The sequence below is a fragment of the Chrysemys picta genome, chromosome 6 (genome assembly GCF_011386835.1).
Source record: "Chrysemys picta bellii isolate R12L10 chromosome 6, ASM1138683v2, whole genome shotgun sequence".
Classification (NCBI taxonomy): Eukaryota; Metazoa; Chordata; order Testudines; family Emydidae; genus Chrysemys; species Chrysemys picta.
The window spans coordinates 22,442,520-22,455,158 of NC_088796.1; the positions used below are offsets into that span (position 1 = coordinate 22,442,520).

Genomic DNA, 12,639 nt, shown 5'->3' on the forward strand with positions numbered 1-12,639 from the left:
TTTACCACCAACACTCACGTAAGGGCAGAAATCTCTCTCTTTAGATTGTATACATTTTGGGACCAGGACTGTCTCTTACTAGGTCTTTGTACATGATCTACCATAATGGGGCATCAGTCTCAGTTGAGACCCCTAGGTACTACGGTAATACAAATAATAAGATGCATGCAAACCATACCCACTCCTGTACCACCTATCTAGTTACTCCATTTCTAATGATGTGAGCCATAGGTCAAGAAAATGCATTAACACTTTCTTGTCAATAATTGCTATCAGATTACATCTGACTCCTCCCAAAAGGGCTTTGGTGCATGCTAAGTCTAGAACAAAATGCATTTATCATTTAGATTAACGTGGGATGGATCTGCAAAGCAGGGGACTACACCTCCCACCAGCCCCCTCCTTGCTGTACATCTCCTACTCCCTGACTAAGCTGAGATTGTGCTTTCCATCAGCACCCTGCCCACTGCACTCTCCTTCTGGCCTAGTAAGTAGAAAGGTCCTGAACAATGACGTGGCTGCACTGTGCTTGGGAGTGGGAGCCACAAGGCATCGGGAGCAGAGAGAAGCCCCAGGAACTGTGGTCTGAGCTGCATGTGGAACAGGTTCTGACTGCCAGATGTCACAGCTGGGTGCAGGTCTGTGCGGGACTTATGGGAGAGCCACAATGGCTGGGAAAGGGACCCTAATGCGAGACACTACCTGAGCCTGGCCTGGAAACTCACAAATGCTTATTTGCTTGAATGGAGACTGGACTGGAGAGGCTCCCCCAGGCACTAGGCCTGAAACGCCCTAACTCTCGACCTGGCTGCCCCAGGGACCCAAACAAGAACTGATAGTGCTCACTTTGAACTGTAACTGTTTAAGTCTCTATACTTGGGCTATCTGCAACCTTTTCCTTCCCTGAGAGCCCTAATAAAACACCCTTTCCCTTAGCCATGTGTCTGAGTGATTATTGGGACCCACCCAGAGCTAGTGCCTGCAAAGCCAACTACTGAAGCACTTACAGTACTTGCCTTGAAGTCAGGGTACACCTGGCATGCTACTGGCACCCTAGGTGTTTGGGTCATAGAGTAACCCCAATAATTGCAATTCTTTAAAATGCAAAACTGCAGCTACCAAAGCTATAGCTTTTACCTAAACCTATGCAAAGAATGGAAAAGTTTGGAATAGATTAATAGAAATTTAGTAGCAATGGAGACTTCTCCAGTAAATCTGTAATTACTGTTGTTTTAAGGGAAGATGGAAACTGACTGGCTATAAATGAATCATTTGCTGTATCAGGAGTAGTATTACAAAAGTGCCTAGCGGCCCCATCCAAGATCAAGAGCCCATTGTGCTAGGTGCTGTACAGGCATACAGTAAAAGACAGCCCCTGCCGCGAAGAGCTTCGCAGATCCAGCACACGTTAATCTTAGTCTACACAGACAAAGGAAGCGCATTTTCATCATAGTCCAAGTTAAAGCTTCGAGACATCACAACAGCAGCTAAAAAAGCCCGAAGATTCACACTGAAGACAGCTGGAAGCTAATGCAAAATAAATCACATTATGATAAAAAGAATAAAAAGGCCCACGAACAGAAACAGCCTGAGAGGAGATCTTTAAACAGCTAAAGATATCTATGATGAAAACTAAAAGCCAAGTTACTTATCCCTAAAATATGCATCGTATAAATACATAATAATCTTGATGAAATAATAATCTCCAATTAGGTTGCCAAAAAGCTATTGTAAATCAACTTAGCTCCATCTGCTTCAATAGATCTATGCAGGTTCATACTAGCTAAGGATCTGGCACAGAGTAGTTTTTCACTTCAGTAAAATAGGTTGATTAGAAATTCTTTTTTATTATTATTATTATTCATCACTTCATGCCTCTATTTCTTGCTGCTAGACTGTGCGTTTAGCCTATTCTTGTGTTTGGCCAAGTGAAGATGCCTTTCCATTACCCAAAATGTGCAAGGCAAACTGCAGTACTGTATTTACAGATGCAAAGTGGCAGAAAGCATCATTGCAGCTGTCAGCCTTTCCAAACTACAAAGTGAGGCATAATTCAAAGTCCTTCAGCTTTTACAGAGACAAATAATTTAAACAAGGAAGCAAATAACATGACAGAATGTAGCAAACAGTTTGTCATAAAATGAGCCAACTAAGCTATAGGTACCATGATAAAAATTAAAGATGTATTTCAACCGGTCTGATTTACTCATATGCATATTAAAACAATAACTTTCCACGGCTAAAATATGATCATGTAGTGTCTACTTCATCAAAATCTGGTGAATAAGCTGCTCACGTAACTACTGCTCACTGTATAATACTTCGCATTGTCAATACATAGCACCTTCCGTCCAAGGATAGGGTTGCCAGGTGTATGGTTTCCAGTCAGCACCACTGACCAGGCCGTTAAAAGTCCAGTTGGTGCAGGGCTGGCAGGCTCTCCACCCAGCTCCGCGCAGCTCCCGAAAGCAGCCAGCATGTCCCTCCGGCTTCGAGGCACAGGGATGGCCACGGGGGCTCCATGTGCTGCCCTCAACCTGAGCACCTGCTCCGCAGCTCCCATTGGCCATTGCTTCCTGGGAGCCACCTGAGGTAAATGCCACCCAGAGCCTGAACCCCTCATCCCCTCCCATACCCCAACCCCTGCCCCAGCCCTGAGCCCCTTCCCGCACTCTGAACCCCTCATCCCTAGCCCCAGCCCAGAGCCCCCTCCTGCACTCCAAACCCCTCATCCTTGGCCCCATCCCAGAGTCCACATTCGCAGATGGAGCACTCACCCCCTCCCACACCTCAACTGCCTTGCATCAGCCCAGAGTCCCCTCCTGCACCCCAAACCCCGCATCCCCAGCCTCACCCCTCCCACACCCCAACCCCCTGCCCCAGCCTGGAGCCACCTCTCACATCCTGAACCCCACCCTGGAGCCCACACCTGCTCCCACACTCCAACCCCCTGCCTGAGTGAAAATGAGCAAGTGAGTGAGGGTGAGGGAAAGCAGGCAACAGAGGGACGGGGGGGATGAAGTGAGCGGGGGTGGGGCCTCGGGAAAGGGGCAGGGCAGGGGTGTCCGGTCTTCTGCAATTCGAAAGTTGGCAACCCTATCCAAGGATCGCAAAGCATATTACAAACATTTATTATTTAAGCTTTTCCAAACCTCTGGAAAGCATTACTGTCCCCGTTTTACCAGCTGGTAAACTGACTTGCAGATAGGTTAAGTGACTTTGATACCTGAGCCCAGAATAGAATCCAGGTTCCCTGGGTCCCAGTCCTGTTCCTTAATCACCTTCCTCTTAGTAGAGCACCTTAATCAAGCACATCTTTTTTATATCCTCCAACTATAAACATTAGTTGTGGGTGAAGATTTCAATCTCACCTTAATCCACAATCTATACAGAATAGGGACATTTCAGTATTTTTAAAAGCAATGAAGATTTTTTTTTAAAATGAGAATTTTCAAAGCACTTTAATCTCTTAAATGCCTTGAGAGAATGTAACCAAGGAGTTAGTTATTGCCCATTCTATTCTTCAGTACACTTCATATTCAGTCAGATTTCTTTGTGGTCTCTAAAGATCCAGCTCCCACTGAAGTTCTTCCATTAACTTCAGTGAGAACTGGACTGGATCTGAAGTCACCTTCACTAAATATACTCAAGATGTAGTCAGAATTCTGATCTCCTCTCTTGCACCATTTATATTTATTGGTGTCCCAATGTTTTTCAGGCATTAGAAGGCTAGAAGATTAGTGTAGTTCTTCTTAAAACACTGTGCTGAAGAAATGAAGTGACACATTGATGAGTACTATCTGTCTTAAATACCACTACAGTGCTACCAAGTAGCCAAAGTACAACCAGCCACCCTGGCCTTTATTTGACCTAGGAAGCACTTTTTCAACTTATCCCATTAGATCTTTTCTGCATTTATCTTACCTCCTTGCCTTTTGATTACTAGCCCCCCAAAACCAATCTTTCTAAAGTAATCCCTAGAAGATGCAGGCTCAGAAATGTCAATATTTAACTTCAAAATTTTCACAGGATGTGACAGATTGTTACTTAGGGTCATATATTGATTATTCTTAATCAATACACACAACTCCCACTGAAATCAAATTGAGTCCCTTCATGAAGGGCTTTCCAGGGGGCCTGAGGGTACTAAAAAGCTCCTGCCAGATAGAGTTAGTGTATTTGTTTTTTATTTAAATTTTAGACATATTCTTAGAAATTATAATTGTTATATAAGTGAAAGCAAGGGGATATTTACCAATAATGTTAAAATACAGCACAACTTACTAGCTTATTAAATATAAATAAATTAACTACAGATTCAGTGGTACAGTATTTCTTGAATTATGTCTTATAATTAGATTGCTTAAGAGACTAGTATGTTTATCTAGAGAAGATGCTACATGTAAGAACTGTATCCATACATCTAAATCCGCCAAACTCTAAATGTGAAACCAGAAGCTAAAATGAAGGACGCACAAACATAAGAACACAAGAACATACGAATGGCCATACTGGGTCAGACCAAAGGTCTATCCAGCCCAGTATCCTGTCTACCAACAGTAGCCAATGCCAGGTGCCCCAGAGGGAGTGAACCTAACAGGTAATGATCAATGATCCTTCATGTAGGAACGAATGACACGGCTAGATTCTCGTTAGAGAGAATCAAGGGTGATTATGCCAGGCTGGGGAGGACGCTCAAGGAGATAGAGGCTCAGATTATCTTTAGTGGGATACTGCCCGTTCCGAGGGAAGAGCAGCAAAGGGCTGATAGGATTGTGAGACTAAATAGTTGGCTAAGGGAGTGGTGCTATAAGGAGGGCTTTGGGATGTATGGCCACTGGGAGGCTTTCGGGGACAGGCACCTGTTCTCGCGGGATGGGCTTCACCTGAGTAGGGAAAGAAATAGACTTCTGGGAGGGAGGCTGGCTCATCTAATCAAAAGAGCTTTAAACTAGGAAGTTTGGGGAGACGGTTGGGAGATGCACAGTTAATCTCCACGCCAGATTCCAGTATGGAAAAGGTGAGTAAAATGAGAGGAGACATAGCCAGGGAAATGAAATTGGACATAGGAAGGACAGGGGGGATGGACACAAGGAGGCCCGCAACATATAGTGCTGCTAATGGGAGACAGGCTAAACGACATACATTAGGGTGTTTATACACCAATGCCAGAAGCCTAGGTAATAAAATGGAGGAATTGGAGCTCTTGGTCCAAGAGCTGAAACCAGATATCGTAGGAATAACGGAAACGTGGTGGAATGGCAGTCACGACTGGAACACAGGTATGGAGGGGTATGCGCTCTTTAGGAAAGACCGGAACAAAGGTAAAGGTGGGGGGGTGGCATTGTATGTCAATAGTGAAATAAACTGTAAAGAAATAATAGTTGATGGATTAGATAACACAGAGTCCATCTGGGCAATACTCACACTGGGTAATAGGACTACTAGAGCCTCTCCGGGGATAGTGCTTGGAGTGTGCTATAGACCACCGGGATCGACCCAGGATATGGATAAGGAACTATTTAATGTGTTTAGAGAAGTAATTACTAACAGAAACTGTGTAATTATGGGGGACTTTAACTTCCCGGATATAGATTGGGGAACAAACGCTAGTAGTAACAACAGGGCTCAGATATTCCTAGAAGTGCTTGCTGATCAATTCCTCCATCAAGTGGTAACTGAACCGACGAGGGGGGAGGCCATTTTAGATTTGATTCTAGTAAGTAGTGAGGACCTCATTGAGGAAGTGGTAGTAGGGGACAACTTGGGCTCCAGTGATCATGAGCTAATTCGGTTTAAAATACATGGAAGGAGTAACAGAATTAAGTCAAAGACTAGGGTTTATAATTTTAAAAAGGCCAATTTTAACAAATTAAGGGGACTGGTAAGGGAAGTGGATTGGGCAAACGTATTAATGGATTTAAAGGCAGAAGAAGCCTGGGATTACTTTAAATTAAAGATGCATGAGCTGTCGGAGGCCTGTATTCCAAAAAAGGGAAAAAGATTACTAAGCAAGAGATTTAGACCGAGCTGGATGAGCGACCGACTCAAAGGGGCTATTAGGAAAAAACAGAAAGCGTACAAAGAGTGGAAGACGGGAGGGATCAGTAAGGAAATGTACCTAAGTGAAGTCAGAGAATGTAGAGATAGAGTGAGAAAGGCTAAAGGCCGTGTAGAGTTGGACCTAGCGAGGGGAATTAAAAGCAATAGTAAGAGATTTTACAGCCACATAAATAGGAAGAAAGCAAAGAAAGAAGAAGTGGGACCGCTGAAGACTATTGACGGAGAGGAGATTAAAGACAATCTAGGCATGGCGCAATATCTTAATGAATATTTTGCATCGGTGTTTAATGAGGCCAATGAAGGTTTTAGGGATACTAGCACCACTACAGAGGGGCATTCAGGATGGGGGATTACCGTATCCGAGGTAGAAACAAAACTTGAACACCTTAATGGGGCTAAGTCGGGAGGACCGGACGATCTTCATCCGAGAATATTGAAGGAATTGGCACGGGAAATAGCAGGCCCGTTAGCGATAATATTTAATGAATCTGTAAACTCGGGGGTGGTCCCGTTAGACTGGAGAATAGCTAATGTGGTTCCTATTTTCAAGAAAGGGAAAAAAAGTGATCCGGGTAACTACAGGCCTGTTAGTTTAACATCTGTAGTGTGCAAGGTGTTAGAGAAAATTCTGAAAGAGAAACTAGTTGAGGACCTGGAGGGTAGTGGCAATTGCGATAAATTACAACATGGTTTTACGAAGGGCAGATCGTGCCAAACGAATCTGATCTCCTTCTTTGAGAAAGTAACGGATTTATTAGATAAGGGAAATGCGGTGGACCTAATATACCTGGATTTCAGTAAAGCGTTTGATACTGTACCCCATGAGGAATTATTAGTTAAACTGAAAAACATGGGGATCGATATGAAAATCCAGAGGTGGATAAGGAATTGGTTAATGGGGAGAATGCAGCGGGTTGTATTAAAGGGTGAACTGTCAGGTTGGAGGGAGGTTACTAGTGGAGTGCCTCAAGGTTCGGTTTTGGGACCCATTTTATTTAATCTATTTATAACTGACCTCGGAACCGATTGCAGGAGTGGGCTGATAAAGTTTGCGGATGATACGAAGGTGGGAGGCGTTGTAAATTCGGAGGAGGATAGGGATATCCTGCAGGGAGACTTGAATGAGCTTGTGAATTGGAGTATCAGAAATAGGATGAAATTTAATAGTGAAAAGTGTAAGGTGATGCATTTGGGGATGACTAATAACAATTTTAGTTACAAGATGGGGACGCATTGGTTAGAAGTAACGGAAGAAGAGAAGGACCTAGGGGTTCTTGTAGACCGCAGGATGACTATGAGTCGACAATGTGACGTGGCGGTGAAAAAAGCCAATGCGGTCTTGGGATGCATTAGGCGAGGGATATCTAGTAGGGATAAAGAGGTCCTGCTTCCGTTGTACAAGGCGCTGGTGAGACCTCATTTAGAGTACTGTGTGCAGTTCTGGTCTCCCATGTTTAAAAAAGATGAACTCAAACTGGAACGGGTGCAGAGAAGGGCCACTAGGATGATCAGAGGAATGGAAAACCTGTCGTACGAAAGGAGACTAGAGGAGCTTGGGTTGTTTAGTCTGACAAAACGAAGGCTGAGGGGGGATATGATTGCTATCTTTAAATATATCAGAGGGATTAATACAAGGGAGGGAGAAGAATTATTCCAGCTTAGTACTAACGTGGATACAAGAACGAATGGATACAAACTGGCCGTGGGGAAGTTCAGACTTGAAATTAGACGAAGGTTTCTGACCGTCAGAGGGGTGAAATATTGGAACGGCCTACCGAGGGAAACGGTGGGGGCGACGGACCTGTCTGGTTTTAAGATTAAATTAGATAAGTTTATGGAGGGAATGGTTTAATGGTAAAACATAGTAGTCAAGGAAAGCCAAGCAATGGTAGGTAAATAGTATAATGGCTAACAGGGGTCGGGCTGGAGACTCTTGCCTATATGCTCGGGGTCTAACTGATCGCCATATTTGGGGTCGGGAAGGAATTTTCCTCCAGGGCAGATTGGCTGAGCCTCTGGAGGTTTTTCGCCTTCCTCCGCAGCATGGGGCAGGGATCTCTAGCAGGAGGGTCTCTGCCGATTGAAGTCACTAAAAACAGGATTGGGGACTTCAACAGCAGAGTCCAGGGAAGGGGTAGGGATGGTTTTATGGCCTGCAGCATGCAGGGGGTCAGACCAGATGATCATAATGGTCCCTTCTGACCTTAAAGTCTATGAGTCTAAGTGATCTCTCTCCTGCCATCCATCTCCAGCCCCTGACAAACAGAGGCTAGGGACACTATTCCTTACCCATCCTGGCTCATAGTCATTAAAGGACTTAACCTCCATGAATTTATCTAGTTCTCAAGCAAGGAGTTCCACAGGTTGACTCGGTGCTGTGTGAAGAAGAACGTCCTTTTATTTGTTTTAAACCTGTTTCCCATTAATTTCATTTGATGGCCCCTAGTTCTTATATTATGGGAACAAGTAAATAACTTTTCCTTATTCACTTTCTCCACACCACTCATGATTTTATATACTTCTATCATATCCCCCCTTAGTCTCCTCCTTTCCAAGCTGAAAAGTCGTAGCCTCTTTAATCTCTCCTCATATGGGACTCATTCCAAACCCCTAATAATTTTAGTTGCCCTTTTCTGAACCTTTTCTAATGCCAGTATATCTTTTTTGAGATGAGGAGACCACATCTGTATGCAGTATTCAAGATGTGGGCATACCATGGATTTATATAAGGGCAATAAGATATTCTCCGTCTTATTCTCTATCCCTTTTTGAATGATTCCTAACGTCCTGTTTGCTTTTTTGATTGTGTGGACATCTTCAGAGAACTATCCACGATGACTCCAAGATCTCTTTCCTGATTAGTTGTAGCTAAATTAGCCCCCATCGTATTGAATGTATAGTTGGGGTTATTTTTTCCAATGTGCATTATTTTACATTCATCCACATTACATTTCATTTGCCATTTTGTTGCCACTCACTTAGTTTTGTGAGATCTTTTTGAAGTTCTTCACAGTCTGCTTTGGTCTTAACTATCTTGAGCAGTTTAGTATCATCTGCAAACTTTGCCACCTCACTGTTTACCCCTTTCTCCAGATCATTTAGGAATAAGTTGAATAGGATTGGTCCTAGGACTGATCCTTGGGGAACACCACTAATTACCCCTCTCCATTCTGAAAATTTACCATTTATTCCTACCCTTTGCTCCCTGTCTTTTAACCAATTCTCAATCTATGAAAGGATCTTCCCTCTTATCCCATGACAACTTAATTTATGTAAGAGCCTTTGGTGAGGGACCTTGTCAAAGGCTTTCTGGAAATCTAAGTACACTATGTCCACTGGATCCCTTTTGTCCACAGGTTTGTTGACCCCTTCAAATAACTCTAATTAGATTTGTAAGACATGATTTCCCTTTACAGAAATCATGTTGACTTTTGCCTAACAAGTTATGTTCTATGTGTCTGACAATTTTATTCTTTACTAAAAATAAGTATACAGCAATCTTGTGCTAGATAGTTTTGACAAACAGCATTTTCTTCAGCTTCTGTTCATGACTCAGCATTCCTGTTATGTGAATGGGCTAGACTTACATACAGAGGTGAAAGTAAGCCGGTCCGGTCCGGTACAGCGTACCGGCAAGAGCCAGTACACCGTGCCGGACCGCACCAGGTTCCGCGGCAGCGATTTAAAGGGCTCTGGGCTCCCCGCCGAGCCCTTTGAATCCCGCCTGCAGCTCCGGCAGCCGGGGTGGGACCGGGATTTAAAGGGCTCAGAGCTCCCGTGGCTGCAGGTAGCCCAGAGCCCTTTAAATCCCGCCCGCGGCTTCGGTGGCTGGGCTGGGGCCTGGGCCAGGATTTAAAGGGCTCAGAGTTCCCCGCGACTGCAGGCAGCCCAGAGCCTTTTAAATCCCGCCTGCAGCTCCAGCGGCTGGGCTGGGGCCGGGATTTAAAGGGCTTGGGACTCCCCGCAGCGGCAGGCGCTCCGAGCCCTTTAAATCCCGGCCCCAGCCCGACAAGGCTCGGGGTTCCCCACAGTCGCGGGAGCTCTGGGCCCTTTAAATCCCGCCTGCAGCTCCGGCAGCCAGAGCTGCAGTGGGGATTTAAAGGACCCGGAGCTCCGCAGTGGCCGGAGCCCCAGGCCCTTTAATTTGCCCCGAGCCCCGGGGGCTCCCAGTCACCTCTGCAGCTGGGAGCCCCAGATTGATTTAAAGGCCCTGGGGCTCCCAGCCACAGCCGGTGCCCCAGGGCCTTTAAATATTGAGAGGCCACGCCTCTTCTGCACAAGGCCACGCCCCCTCAGGACTCCGGCAGTACCGGTAAGTCCTGTAAATTACTTTCACCCCTGCTTACATATTCAAATGCCTCTTGTATGTGTTTTGCATTAAATATTCATTTATTTCTCATATTCTATATCTGTTCTGAACTTCAAAATTTTTCAGACCAAGATGTCTTAAAACTTCAAAATAAGTTTAAGTGGCTCAAGACCACCAATCTTATTTGTAATGTAGTGGCTTTCCACCTCTCTGAGCTGATCTCTAACACACTTTATTACTCAGAAATTCAGACACAAACCATATTCATTTAGAAGGCATTTTTAAATTAGCCTTATTAAAAATCTTGCTTAAATTATGTTCTAAATTGACAGGGAGCCATAAAACTGTGCAGGTCTGGATCTTTCTGATCCATATCTTTTCCTTTTAAAAACAACAAAATAAATTATACAGAGTTTCAAATTATGAGGTTTTTCAAACTTTCCAGATAACATTTTCCTCGTTATACCACAGTGAATTTAATGTCTAGAATCATAGAAATGTAGAAAAGGGTTGGAAGGGACCTCAAGAGGTCATCTAGTCCAGCCCTTGCACTGAGACAGGATCATTTGATTAGTTGACAGGAAGAGAGGATATTCTGACTTAGTTGGCTTTAGGAATATTATTATTCTTTTATTGGATTCAGCTTTCCTGGTGGTTTCACGTTTGAACCAAGAGCCCCCTAGTAAATATGTAATATCAGCAATCATTAGTTTGAGCAGCATGTTTGTGCCACACTTCCCTTCACTGGAATTTAGCAATATGAAATATGACTGCATTAATATATTACCAGCTTTGAACTCTTTAAACAAAAACAGCTGCCACAATAAGTCCCAGCCTTAGCGCAGTAGTATTCACGTGTTTAGTCTATCAATTTCTTTAGGAAGACTGCCAAAGACTCAGAGCCTTGCAGTGACAACTCTTCTGGTGAAAGCTGTATGTGAAATCTGATCAAGACTTGAGTGATTTTTTCTGGGTCCAGAAACGCTAAACCTCTAAGGTCTTTCTCGTGTTTTGTTGCCATATACTTCTACTCAAAATCACAGGAGAAGCAGTAAGAAGTCCCTTACCCTAGTCTGATAAAACAATACGGAGCATCGATCTCCTAAGCATAGTGCAAAATATACAATAAAACTTTCCCACAGCCATTGATCAATTTTTAGACACAAACTAATACATGGACTCTCTTTAAATGTTCACTCATTCAGCATGACGATGAATGAAGATTTTTAGTTCTAATTTAACCATTAAAACTAGTCTCTCCTACAGTTTGGCTACTGCCAAAGCAGCCTCAGAGGCTCATCACGAGGTTGAAATGCTCATGTGCTGTTTATTACTTGTGCCCCACTGTCATGGGGGCATCGCAAGCACTAGCTGCTTCCTGCTGAATAAGAGCTCTGGGGTGATAATAACTTGATCCACCCTGTTGAATCAAGGGGTCGTCCCCTTTCTCACAGCCCTGTTTGGGAATATCACAGGTAGTCCCCACCATCCTACTTAACAGGAAACCTTTATTCACTCTCCTCCCCCTCATTCAGGTCACAAATACATGCAGCAGTTCTGAACACAATACTTACCTCTGCTCCCTGCCCTGAAGGATGAAATCCTACCAGTTAGTTCAGAGCAAGAATTTGGGGCTGTGAAAAGAAGGCTGCACAGTGAGTCTTGGGCCGTGTGGCCATTTTATTGAAACTAATACATGTATTGGAACCTTCAATTTGCTCGAACTGGCCCTGCCTCTTTCTTTTAAAAGCCCAAACCAAAACACTTACCTGTGTAGGTAGGTCACTTGGGTTAAGGTCTGGCACCCCACCATCTGAATGGCGAGACCTGTACCGTCCCTCAGAGTCTGCATTTCTAAACCGATCCTCTGTGTTGCTTGCCACTTCAAACACCTCTGGCTGTGAGCCATCAACCTCCAAAGGCGTGTGGTGTCCATTCTCCTGCTCTGAATTCTGGCTGTCTTTGCTTTCCTTGCTGTCCTTACTGGCTGGAGTTCTGGCAATGACCCCAAATTTTCTAGTTCTTTTTCCATTTTGAGCGGCTCTGTCACTTCGCTCCGAGGTAGGCTTTGCTTTGGGTTCACAGCTGTTGCTGTTGTTGCCATTTGATGGAGGAAGAGGGGCTTTGCGCTTAATGCGACGGAACATGATCAGGTAGATAAAGCCGCCATTCCAGCACTGATCAGCCAGGTAGCTGCAAGCAAGAGAAAAGTTTGGATTATAAACAGATTGTCCTATAAAGTTGATATTGCAAGTACAGTCAACAGG

General features: G+C 44.2%; 1 protein-coding gene across 11 annotated transcripts in view; it reads right to left on the reverse strand.

Annotated features, from left to right (window-relative positions):
- The window catches only part of PDZD2 (PDZ domain containing 2), a 301,222-nt gene that overhangs the window by 82,121 nt on the left and 206,462 nt on the right, over positions 1-12,639 (reverse strand). For all 11 annotated transcript variants that reach the window (XR_006176846.2, XR_010602129.1, XM_065598827.1 and 8 more), the window contains one exon: positions 12,142-12,565. Coding sequence is in view for 9 of the 11 variants with exons in the window: in XM_042860213.2 (XP_042716147.2) it covers positions 12,142-12,565 (424 nt within the window). In the remaining 2 variants the exon portion in view is untranslated. The remainder of the gene's footprint in view (positions 1-12,141; positions 12,566-12,639) is intronic.